The 12,912-nt window shown below is 36.3% G+C and overlaps 1 protein-coding gene across 4 annotated transcripts in view; it reads left to right on the top strand.

Moving 5' to 3' along the window:
• PHF3 (PHD finger protein 3) overlaps positions 1-11,747 on the top strand; it is a 52,503-nt gene extending 40,756 nt beyond the window's left edge. For all 4 annotated transcript variants that reach the window (XM_070932919.1, XM_070932917.1, XM_070932916.1 and 1 more), the window contains 8 exons: positions 33-149; positions 832-966; positions 2,484-2,619; positions 4,064-4,262; positions 6,030-6,177; positions 6,390-6,479; positions 7,352-7,547; positions 8,041-11,747. In XM_070932919.1, the coding sequence (XP_070789020.1) occupies positions 33-149; positions 832-966; positions 2,484-2,619; positions 4,064-4,262; positions 6,030-6,177; positions 6,390-6,479; positions 7,352-7,547; positions 8,041-10,175 (3,156 nt within the window). In that variant the 3' untranslated portion in view covers positions 10,176-11,747. The remainder of the gene's footprint in view (positions 1-32; positions 150-831; positions 967-2,483; positions 2,620-4,063; positions 4,263-6,029; positions 6,178-6,389; positions 6,480-7,351; positions 7,548-8,040) is intronic.
• Positions 11,748-12,912: the final 1,165 nt, after the last annotated feature.

Below are 12,912 nucleotides of genomic sequence, written 5' to 3'. Positions count from 1 at the left end.
TATATATAACTAATTATTGGATTCTCTTCCAGATACTTTTTAAAAGAGTATTGAAAGGTGAAGTTACTCCAGACCATCTCATAAGAATGAGCCCTGAAGAACTAGCTTCCAAAGAACTAGCAGCATGGAGGAAAAGAGAAAATAGACATGTATGGCTTATCTACCAGTATTGAATCGGTCCCCTAATTCATGATTATAAGTTATTTGATTTCAAAAAGTTGTTGTCCCTGCCCATCCACTCATTCCTAAATAATCAAATGCTCAATGCTTCCCTCAGCTCACATTAAGCTAGCTAAATAGGATAAATTCAGCCCCTTCACAGCATGCATTTAGCATGCGGGAAATTATTTAATATTTTCTTCTGGTTTCAATTGAGTATTTTATTTTATATAGATTTGCAACTGTTCTCCTAATATAAGATTTGGGTGTGGAATAAATTTGGTTCTCTCTTGCCCCAATTCATTTTACATCATTTTTTTGTTCTCTTGCCACAATTGCTCTCTGGTCAAAATATCTTAGAAATCTTTTTCAAGATGACATGCACAAGTCAAGCTGCACACATGTGTACCAGCCGGCCACTCACACGGCCTGGTTCCCTTCCCTTCCCCCAGCCAGACAACAAAGGTTGGGGAACCGCTGTTCTAGTACGTAAAATTGTTGTCAAGTTTTCTACGTGTTTACAAACTAGTTTACTGGCATTTGTTTTTAAAGGTATTCTAGTATAAAGGAAGGAATCCAGTTTCCATCTCTTAATTATGGTTTCATGTCCTAGAACTTTGTCTCTGGAGGCTCTTGCCTTGTATATATAACATGTTCTTTGTTTATTGATAGACAATTGAAATGATAGAAAAAGAGCAGAGGGAAGTTGAAAGACGGCCAATCACAAAAATTACTCATAAAGGAGAAATAGAAATTGAAAGTGAAGCTCCAGTTAAAGAGCAAGAAGCAACTATTATGGAAATTCAGGTATAATTTGAATGTATTGTAACAATAAAACATTTTTCACTAGCAGGTCTTAAGCACTAGAATATAACATGTAGGTTGTCTAATCTTTGATTTATTCAGCCTAGTTTAGAGATTTGTGATTACCTTTCATGGGCTACATGTGTCCTTGTTTTACAAGAGAAAGCTAGCAGTATGTAAATGAAAACATGTTTGTGCTAAATAAGTTTCCTTGTAACATCCAGAACATTGAAAATATATTATAGCAGTTTCTGCATGAAGGATTCAATAATAACATCTAGAGCAGTGATGGCTAACCTTTTTGCTGTCGCGTGCCAAAAGCGTGGGGAGCGTGGGGCGGCTTCTCTCTCGTGCGTGCCCACATCCATAATTCAATGCGTCCTGCCCCCCCATGCATGTGCGTGCAACCCCCCCCCCCGCTCTTGGCACGCAATGGCACAGTGGGCCAGGTAGGCCCATTTTCTGCCCTCCCCAGGCTCCCCAGGCTTTCTAGGAGCCTGAGGAGGGCGAAAATGGCCTTCCCCATCCCCCTGGAGGCTGGAAATGGCCCATTTCCCGACTTCCGGTGGGCCCAAAAGGCCCGAAAATCAGATGGCTGGCGTGTGCATGCACGCTGGAGCTGAGCTAGGGCAACGCTCAAGTGCCCACAGATATGGCTCCACGTGCCACTTGTGGCACGCATGCCATAGGTTCGCCATCACGGATCTAGAGCTTCTATGGTAATCAGCAGAAGTTAGGATATGAATGATGTTTCCTCACAGGCCTTCATAATATCCCTGTGAAAATATTATTCAGCAGCAATGAATCTATAGGTATTCAAGATCAGGATAAAGACAGCTCTGGATTTTTTTTTTTTTTAATTTGATTTATATGCCGCCCTTCTCCGGAGACTCAGGGCGGCTTACAATGCGTTAAGCAATATTCCTTGGATCTGAAGCACATTCATTTGTTTAACTGGTCATAATACTGGGTGATCTGTTTTTCTGCGTACATGTATTTTATTTGAACCATTTTATTTGAACCATGGTTAGAACGCAGTACTGCAGGCTAACTCACTGCTCACTACCAAAAATTCAGTCCTGATCAGCTCAAGTTGGCCCAGAATTCCATCCTTCCGGGGTCGGTAAAATGAGGACCCAGATTGTTGAGGACAATAAGCTGACTGTAAACTACTTAGAGGGCTGTAAAGCACTATGAAGTGGTATATAAGTCTATGTACTGTTGCTATATTTTATTTCATTGAAATTAATTAATTGAAGAATAGGAACAGAATTAATAACATTGAAAACAATAAGATGCCTACTCTTAATCTACTATTGCATTTAGTGTTGTTCATGTCATTTTAAGTTACTTGGCATAATGCCAACGGGGACTCCTTTAGTAAATGCGTAATGTTATTTCTTTTATAAAGCAATGTTAATAAATGATGTATAGAATGTTTATTATGGCCAAAGGACCTGAGTGTGTGTGTGTGTGTATATATAAATATATATATAAATAAATTTGTTTTCTTCTTGTAGGAACCTGTTCCAATTAAAATTGTAGAAAAGGTGGAGGAAACTGAAAAAGTTAAAGAAGCTAATGATTCTTCCAGTTCTGATACAACAAATCAACATAAAAACCACCTATTTGATCTTAATTGTAAAATTTGCACAGGTAGTATTCACGAGCTTGTTTAAAAATTATATGTGGTATTTGAACTTCTTGGTCCTTAGTATTTCTTCTCAGTTTAAGATTAGAACAATGGCAGTTTCTCAGTGGAATTAATTGTAAAATGATATCCAGTTGTACTTTCAGCAACTCCAGGAAGTAAATTAGACCAAGAAAGAATGAATAACTCAAGTCATAAAGTGAGTTTCATGGACAAATGATTATTTGAATTTGTGTCAGTCACTCCAGTTAATACTGCATTCTTTGATGCAGATCCTTCTAACAGTCTAATCAGGGTGACTGTTTCTTCCTTTCCTTCCAAGCTCGTTCAGACTCTCTCCAAACTGCATCTTAAAATTAGAACTCTTTCATGTGCCCTAAATTATGAAGAAGCAAAGTGGATTTCAGAGGCACTGTGTGCAAGTCAGAGGAATGTAATGATTGGCACTCTGGAGCCTTAGATTTACATCCATCCTCAGCCAGGGAAGCTCACTGGATGACATTTTGTAAATCCTTCTGCTCAGACCAACCTACAACAGGGAGGATTGTGCAAACCCCCCCAACAAAAAGTATTGTGCTATCCATACTGTTTTGACCTGAAGAAACAATGGGATATCAATTGAATAAGTCAGAAATGGGATTCTGCTGTCTTGTCTACATTCAGAGGTTGCTGCATACCATAAATAATGCTAAACTCAGTAAAATTAATATCAAAGACCAAATTAACAAAGTATTCTACCTGTTTGATTGGCTGATAGTTTAGAGTGGGTTGCAGAACTTGCAGGTAACCTGATGTTATTGAGTACAAATCCAGCATTTCTCTTCATTGATTTGTCATGGCTATTAGGAGTTGTAGTTCAGCAATATTTTTTTGCCACTGTCCATTTTTCTAACACGAAGCTTCAAAGCTGCTGTGTATCTGGCCTGATTGTTAGAAGGTGGTTAAAACCTTCTCTCTCCCTCAGAAGTTTCAGAACAAGAATATAGTTCCTAATTCTATTTAGTTCAAATGAACCCATCTCAAACTATAGTTTGAAGTATTAACAAACCAGTGAATAGTTGAAGTTCAAAACAAAGCAATTTAAACCTGGCATAAAGGCTTCAGAACTGCACTTCATAGCAGTTCACTGCAGAGAAATAGGAAGATGGCAAGGTTGTTCTTTTTTTATATTTATATAAAACTTCATCATGATTGTGTTTGGGTAAAGCCTTTATTTTTCTATGATAAATTAATCTCTACATCTACAATCTACATCTCTTTGATAATTATCTAAACTTCTTTTAACTGCTTGAGTGAAATTCTAGAGACATACTACTGTGCTTTTAATTTCAACCAGCAAGATTTTTTAGCATTATGGTGACAGCAGTAATTGTTACTATATATTATAATCATTTGGAACTGGATTAATATGATAAATACTCAGTAAAGCTTTTTAATTTTCTTCTCAAGGTCGAATGGCACCACCCAGTGACGATCTTGCTGGGAAAAAAGTGAAAGTATCAGTTGGAGTTGCTCGGAAGCCATCAGACAATGAAGCTGACAATATAGCAGATGCACTTACTTCAACAACAAACATCTTAGCTTTGGAATTATTAGAGGAAGATAAAGAGTTATCAGATCCAGGGCTTGCGTCCACTTCCAGCTCTAGGTAATCATTTGTGATTGCTACTCAAGTGTCTAAGAAAATAGAAGCTACCATATGCACTTTGAATAAAAATGTTTTGCTTTCTTGGTTGAAAGTTGTTTTCCATAAATGAAGAGAGGGAGTAAAACATTCCAAACAGAAGTGAAATTTTTAAAAAATGTTCAGGTTTTCAGACTGAACTGTAATATATGAAACTTTCAGAAGTCTGCCAAAAGTGAACATTATTTTGTTCCTTCTGTCTTCTTTTTTTCTCCTACTCTTTAACAGACTGAAATGCCTTGGTATTGCAACACATGCTTTTCATTTCAAGATGACATGAATCAGTATAATACCATTATAATATAATAAAACAATTTGCAATGAAAGGCCATGACATGTAATGCACTATAAGAGTACTGTGAAAATAGTAAGAATATTTGCATTACACAAATTGTAAATGATGAGAGTTTTTAACATTATTTCTTCTACCACCCACTATACTATTTTACAAATTATTTAATCGGGGAATTTCAAAAGTCCTTTATAAAATGATGTGGAAAGTTTGCTATTCCAAAGGAGCAAAGGGTCTGGAAATGCTAAATGTTGTGACTTAGATCTTACTCTGTATACTTTAAATCACCACATAAGGGAAGTAATCCTATAACCTGCATTCATGTTATTTAATATAATTTGCTTTTAAATGAAACTTCATTTGATTTAACTACTCCTTGGTTCCTCTCTTATTAGTTAAGGAAAACGAAGTCCAATAAGGGCAATCAGATAGAATTATTTTAACCCTTATCAAACACACCAAACTTTTAAATCTTCCTTTATATTATCCTAAAAATTAGGATAATTTTTGACCTTTTCAAAAAAAAGCCCCCCCCCCCCCATTTGCTGTTCATCTAGGTTTCAAAGCAAAAATCCTTCAGAACTTTAATAGATTTCTCTACTTTATCCTTTTGTTTGTCACTTCTAAAAAAGGCCTTTCAAATCTTAGCAGAGCTATTTTGTATAGTCAGAGAGGAAAAAATATTCAAATCAAGTTTCTGATTTAATGTCTATTCAACTTCTGAAGGGAATAAGTCATCCGTCAGATCCATTTATATAGGTTTAAATCCCCCTTCAAATTAATTTCATAAACATCAATTGCAGCCCATTCTTGTTTTATAATTTTATATGAAAACGCTCTATTAATTTTATGAAGCATCTGATTCATTCTGCCCAAATGTTTAGCTGTAAAGTAGTTAAAAGTTTGACTAAGGATTTTTGCTCTGTTTTCCTTATCCTCTGGCTCTCATGTTCAGTCCTCAAGGTCTTCTAATGAATACAGTAGAACCTTGCTAGTCTGAAGGGTCTTAATCTTTATAATATGCAAAGAATAAAGAAAATAATTGAAAAAAGTGATTAAGATAGAAGGCTCAATCAAGCACAGTATCCATAAAATGCAAATTGGAGTTTGATCTAAATTCCAACTCTCAGCCACTCCACTCATGAGCTGACCGCAAAAAAAGACAATTTCCACAATCTAATGAAGAATAGCTGTTCAGAATCTCATGGATCATCTCAACACTCTCCCCTGTATTCCTGAAAGATTACGCTGACTCAGATCTGGCGTCCAGTGTCAATTTCACTTGTAAAATTGTCTTGCTAACTAAGAAAAGCCTGCAAGGCCTCTGTGCACATATAGGAAATATTTTCCTTCTTTTTCCTTCTCACTCACTCATATTTAATGCAGTAAGTTGCTTACCACATTAAGTTGTTTTGTTTCCCTTCATTTCTGTGTTTCAGATCAGAAACAGCTGGGACTGTTGAAAGTGAAACATTATTTCTAGCTCGCCTGAATTTCATTTGGAAAGGCTTTATCAACATGCCATCTGTGGCAAAGTTTGTTATCAAGGCTTACCCAATCTCTGGTTCTTTTGAAAGTTTAACAGAGGTAATGTATGGGGTACTCAACAATTCTACCATTTTCTTGGGAACTTTCTGAATTTTCTTTTACTGTGGACAATGAAATGTTGCAGTGTAAAATCACCAAGGAGAGCATTGGACAAATGTACTCTTGCATGTAGATTATGAAAGTTATATTGCTTTTACTGAGGAAAAATCATTGTCTTGGGGTAAAAATATACATCTACTTCTCTTCCATAGGATTTGCCAGATAGCATCCAAGTAGGTGGCAGGATATCACCTCAGACTGTTTGGGAATATGTTGATAAAATAAAGGCTTCGGGCACAAAGGTAAAAATGTATTCTTGTAATATAATGTAGCATTAGATGCTCAGTGTTCTTTGATTTTTAAAAAGAATAGGATTTCATGCTGGTGCTGTTATTACCTGAAATAAATTCATCAGTACCGTTTGTATGAAATCCAATGCAGAAAATAAATAAACCGCACTGTTCCTTGTTCAGTAATGAATTCAGTAGCTAGATAACATGCTCATTTTCAGTATATGGAAAGCCTAGAAAAATTAAGATACAGAAAGACCCAGGGGAAGAAGAGTATTATAAATGAAGAAAAGAATTTGTAACTATGATACTTGTACATATTCCCATTTCAGAAATACTGTTAAGCACTAAAATTCTTTTTGATATAGCTTGTGTGTCATTTCTCTGTACACTTACACTGGTGGCATCTAAGACTTCCTTTAATTTATGAAAAATGATTTTATTTTGATTCATGTTAATGTTTCATATATTCAAAATACATACATGGTTTAGTGCACAACTTTGTTTCAGTACAAATTTTTTGAGAAGAGAATCATTTACTATATTGCATACATTTTAAAGTTTGCCTTCCTCAGTAGCAAAGCAATAGGCATACAAATTAGATCTGTTTAAATAGTCCAGCATTTAATTACCTTTGTTTTGAGATAGTTTCAAACTGCATGGGTCTTCCTGGCATGTAACAGCAATATGATTCACTATCAAGCAGCTCTAGGTGACTTTTACTTGTTCGCTATGTAATATCATCATGAGTGAATTTCCCGGCATCTAAAATCAATGAAGTACAAACTTTTTGATACCCCGAGGAATGAAAATAGATGTGTTTGTGTGTATTTATTTTAAGAACATGGTGATAATTAATAAATGTTTCCCTTTTTTCATAATAGGAAATATGTGTGGTTCGTTTTACTCCTGTTACAGAAGAGGATCAAATTTCATACACTTTGCTTTTTGCATACTTCAGCAGCAGAAAACGTTATGGTGTAGCAGCGAATAACATGAAGCAAATCAAGGATTTATATATTATCCCTTTAGGTGCTTCTGATAAAATTCCACATCAGTTGGTTCCTTTTGATGGTCCTGGTAAGTAACAAAGATAGGCTGAATTGTCCTTTGCATTAAAGTATTATTGATAAAAAAAACAAAAAACCCAAGAACAAAACCTTTTTATTTTCTGAGATATTTTTAAACTATGCTAGAAGTCAAATAGTTTGATGATTTATTGCAGAGCATTCATGAATATTGGAAATGAAGCTTTGCATGGAGATTTTTTTCAAAAAACAGACATGGATTTCTTTCTCTGTTTAGCTAATGGATACAATCAGTAGTCTTGATTTAACAGATAAATATTTTACAGTGTAAAATGTACTTTTACATAGCAATTATTTGTAGAGTGAAATTTTGTCAGTGCTTCTTAAAGTACATTTTGTAACTTCAATGAATCATTTAAACTATTTGGCATTATAGAGACTCAGGGTGGCTTGTTTTAATTGAAAAAAAATATCCAAGATACATGTTTTCCTTTATTACATTGTTCCTTTTTTAATATACTATATGTGTGTGTGTATGTGTGTAGGAATTGAAGTCCATCGACCCAACTTGCTGCTGGGATTGATAATTCGCCAGAAGCTGAAAAGGCAGATTAGTGCTGTGGCTAATTCAACTATGACCCATGCTGAAGAAGGTCCCGAAAATTTGCAGCCAGAGAAAAAAAGTAAACCGAACAAATTGGAAGTCCTTCATCCTGAGGTAAATGAAAAAGAAGAAGAAAATGATTTCTTTAATTCATTCACCACAGTACTGCACAAGCAGAGAATCAAATCCCAACAATGCAGCACAGAAGAAGTCACAACGAATGAACCTGCTGTGGAGAGCATCAAACTTGAACCCCCCAAACCTCTACGGTTCCTTCCTGGGGTTTTGGTTGGATGGGAAAATCAGTCATCTGCTCTTGAACTAGCAAGTAAGCCACTGCCAGTAGATGACATACTTCAAAGTCTTTTGGATACCACGGGGCAGATGCCTGAACATATCCAACCAACAGTTGACAAGTTAGTTAATAAAGATCTTCCTTTATTAGAGAAACGGACAAACGTAAAGGAAGAAAACATAGACATTCCAGTGGGTGTTGAAGATAAAAGACATAAAAAGGACAATGCAAAAGAAACCATCAATAATACCTTAGCAGTGGACGTATCAGTAGATTTCCCTTGCTCTTCAGGAACTCTTACAAGTCTGAGTCTTAAGGAGAAACCACCAGATGTTTCCACTGAGGTATTTTTAGCAAACTTAACTATTCTATCACAGAATAAGGAAAACCAAGAGACTCCGGAAAACAGTTTAAAGTTGGGTGATACAGATAATGTTCCTCAGGAAAATAAAAGAACCATAGATTTTCCTGTTACTTCCAATGCTGGAAAAGGAGTTGGGAGCAATAATGTTGGAACAGCATCTGTTGATACTATGACCATTCATAGTTCTAAATCTCCACCGTTCATTAATCTTAAGAGAGACCCAAGGCAAGCAGCTGGACGAGGCCAACAGAACAATAGTTCAGAAAGTGAAGGCGATAGTACTAGAAGTGAAGACATGCAGCAGCTTGATACTTTAGAATCCGAACAATTAAAAGTTGATAACAAGCAGACGTCAGGAAATGAATTAGCTTCAGATGAGACCGATAACCAAGCATGCAAGACAACATTGGTTTCAAATGCCTCTAATGGAGAAGGTGGATGTACCTCACAACTTAAAGACACCCTGATGCAAAACATTGAGACTGAAAATACTGAGAGAGGATTATTGCCACCGCCGCCGCCGCCACCACCGCCACCCTCTTCATCAACATCATTATCATCTCAATTTGAAGCAGGAAATACAAGTCATCAATCTGACTTCAGTACCAAATTACTTGCCGCAAGTGGAAATTTCTCACCAATTAGGACTCCTCAGCCCAACTTCCCGCCCACTAAAACAACTCCCCCTGGTTTTCAGTTTCAAGGGGCCATTGCCCCTAATTTCTCCCCACCGAACACTCCTGTATTTGGGTTTCCCCATCATCTGCCCCCACCGCTCCTTCCACCTCCGGGCTTTGGTTTTGCTCAAAGCCCTCTCATGCCTTGGCCCCCCGTACTTCACCTGCCAGGTCAGCTACCCCACTATGTTGGACCAGTTACACCAGCCCCTCCCCCCACCCAGAAACCATCAAGATTCTCAGGGCCTGAACACTTTTATCAAAATAAAAACACTAGGAGACATGAAAGGCGTCACAGTGACCCCTGGGCAGGCCGACAGGGTCCTCACGTGGAGAGGGCCTTCAGCAGGAGGAAGAATGATCAACACAGGCAAAGGTTTTATAGCGAATCTCACCACCCCAAAAAAGGCAGGCATGACTGGGAGTTAGATCCTGAAAGAAGTCGACACCGAGACAGAAGCTCAGAGAAAGAGAGGGAAAGAAAAAACAGAGAGGAAGGGCATCGAGACAAAGAGAGGTTGCGGCTTTCACATAGCGATAAGGACTCTGAAAGCAAATCCTCACAAGAAAGTAGAAATTCTGAAAAGAAGGATGTTCCTAGAAGTGAAGAGCGCTTTCGCGAGAAAGAGAAAGAAAGAGAAAAGAGTAGGGAACGGCCAAAAGAGCAAGACAATGAAAAGAACCGAGAAAGGCATCACAAAGACAGGGACCAGAGTGATCGGGGTAAAAGCAAAAGGTGAAAGGAAAAAAAATGAGAGAGAAAGAAGGCACAGTCTGTCTTCTAGTTCTAAACAAATAGAACATAATATGTTTTAAATATGTCCTAAAGCTGTCTGTATAATATGTGCTTGGGTATAATTGTGCCATCAATACTTTCTTTTTATATTCAATGTTTAGTGTTTTGTAGGACTAAGTCTGTTCTGGTACCAATCTGTGTACCGTACATTCATTTTCTTTTACAATCTCTTGACATAGGAGTAGAGTTGAATAGTTTGAAGATTTTACTCTGCTTGTATAGAAAAATGACCGAAAGGGGCTTCTTTTAATATGCAATAAAAGACACATACAGATTCTTTGTCAAATTGGGCTTCAGTCGAGCTATTTGTAGCCTTTGGTGATTTGTACTTTGTGTTTGGAGCTGCTCCAGCAAACATGAAGATGGATTTCTAGTGTTAAGCATGACAACAAAACACTGGCTTTGAAAACAAGAGAGATTGTAATGCAGTCCTATTCCAATGCATATGAATTCAAAAGATTCATGTATTCAAAAGATTCCAAAGAATAAGGAAATGGTGGTGGCAGAGGGAATCCCACCTGTATTAATTATTGAGCATTTCTGATAGAATGAAGTGGCCTGTGAGCAGAAGGAGTCCAGGTTTTACTGCTTTGGGGCACACTTTTTAGTGGGGTATTTTATGGCTTTAGCCTTTCCGTCGCTGATGCTCACCTCCTGAAATGAATAAAACTAATGACATCAATAGTGTTAGGACTAGAATTAAATCTATTTTTCCACTTTCAATCATTAAACACTATCTAGGAGAATGCTCAGGAGTTCTCAAGCTTTGCTCATTTTGGGTTTTTATTGGCGACAACAAAGCCTAGATCAAGGTTGACCATGTTTCCGCTTCATCTACACAAAGATTTTTTTCTTTTTCTTTTTATGTGACCACCACCATCCCTGATGGCAATTCGAGAACCCTAGCTTTCAGCTGAAATTAATATTTTAGCTATTTCTCATGCTTTGAAAACTTGAATATCTAAGCTTGTACATGAGACTTGTGTTTTCCTATTCTTTATATTATAAAATGTAAATATTTTAAGGGGTATTTTGATTCTACAAATGATAACCTTCTCACAGTTGTTTGCTTGATTTTAATAGATGTGGAGCAATAGGCTATACCAGTATAACAGAAAGATGTATAAATATGGCTTGCCTTTACAGTTCATGACTGGTAATTTTTAATAACCCACAGGGTTTTTAATAAATAGATCAGTAAAATGTGATTTTTCTGTGAAACATAGTATATTGGTTTTTCTGTTAGATATCATTGCACTACTCTGTTCAACATCCTATTTCGAAGTATTTAGTAAAATTAAGAGCATTGTGCATTAAAAAAAAGAAACCCTTAATTAAATCGCCTTACCTATGAACATAGATTTTGCACTTTGGTATAAGAAAGAAATTATCTCTCAATAATATGTGATTAAAATAAATTGTTAGGCTATTTTAAAATCCTATTTAAATATAATAGCCAGTTTGCAAACCTTGCACATGGCTTTATTTAGTCAAATTAAAAATGCTATATCATAAATTGCTTGATGGTACCTTTTTTTTTTTAAAGTGACTGTCCAAAATGTTGATTCATTCATACATATAATCAGTCTGTACATTTTCAACAGAAATGCAATCATATACTAGGTTTAGGATAAATTATTGTGTGTGCGTGTGTGTAGGCACTGAGGACTTTGCCTGGAATTTTCCCGTAAGAGTGAGTAGAGTAACATCTGGCACAAGACAACATTCTCCACCCATAATTACTTTCAACCCTTGTGAAACCCTTTACTTAGTGTTCATTTTCAGCTGTCTAACTCTCCCAAGGGCTCTTACTATATGTCTGTTATGGAAAGAAGATAACAAGCTTATTATTCATAATAATTTTTGCTGCAAAATTTTTAAAAAACTACTGGGAGGATCAAGTTGAAAGGGTTTTGGAAAATGAACAGCTTGAGTCGTTACGGGAATTTAAAATTCAACACACAGGCCCCTTGTTCATGATATGTCTGATAAAACAGTTATTGAAAACAAGAAAATCTATCAGGATTTCAAATCAAGTTTGGATGCTTATGGAAAAAGAAATCTTCTGTTAGACCAATTGTGATTGGATTCCATCCATATTTGGAAAATATTTTAATTAATCAGAACTGAATACCCTAATTTTACAAAAATAACCACTTGCTTAGAATTGCCTATATCCTTAGTTGCTACCTTCATAATTGATAGGTCCTTGGTTAGGACTTGAATTATTAAATATTCACCAAGCTTAGTCTGAATCTAACAGTAGATTATTCATAATAAGTAAGTGTTAGTTACTTCTATCCCAGCTTTATTATTTTTATAAATAACTCAAAAGTAGTGAATATATCTAGTATTATTTATTTCTTCTGTTTTTCCCACATGAGGTGAGTTGGGCTCAGGGAAAGTGTGACCCAAGATACCCAGCTTTCATGCCTCAGGTGGGACTGGAACTCAGTCACTCAGTTTCTAGCCTGATGACCATTAGATCAAATTGGTATTGTAACAGTAATATCATCTGCCTATCACTGTCCTTGAGAAGAACTCAATAGGTGGAGAAAAATGTCAAATCCAGTCTAAACATATGGCTGACTGCATGACCAGCCATAATAATAAATGATGGTTGGATGGATGTCACTTTGATAATGAAATTGGAGTTTCTTGTGAATTTTAAATATTCATAC

Source organism: Pituophis catenifer, unplaced genomic scaffold (genome assembly GCF_029215685.1).
Source record: "Pituophis catenifer annectens isolate HBS135680 unplaced genomic scaffold, rPitCat1.0.hap2 SCAF_1, whole genome shotgun sequence".
In the NCBI taxonomy this organism is placed as follows: Eukaryota; Metazoa; Chordata; class Lepidosauria; order Squamata; family Colubridae; genus Pituophis; species Pituophis catenifer.
This window is presented reverse-complemented; position numbering and strand designations above follow the sequence as displayed.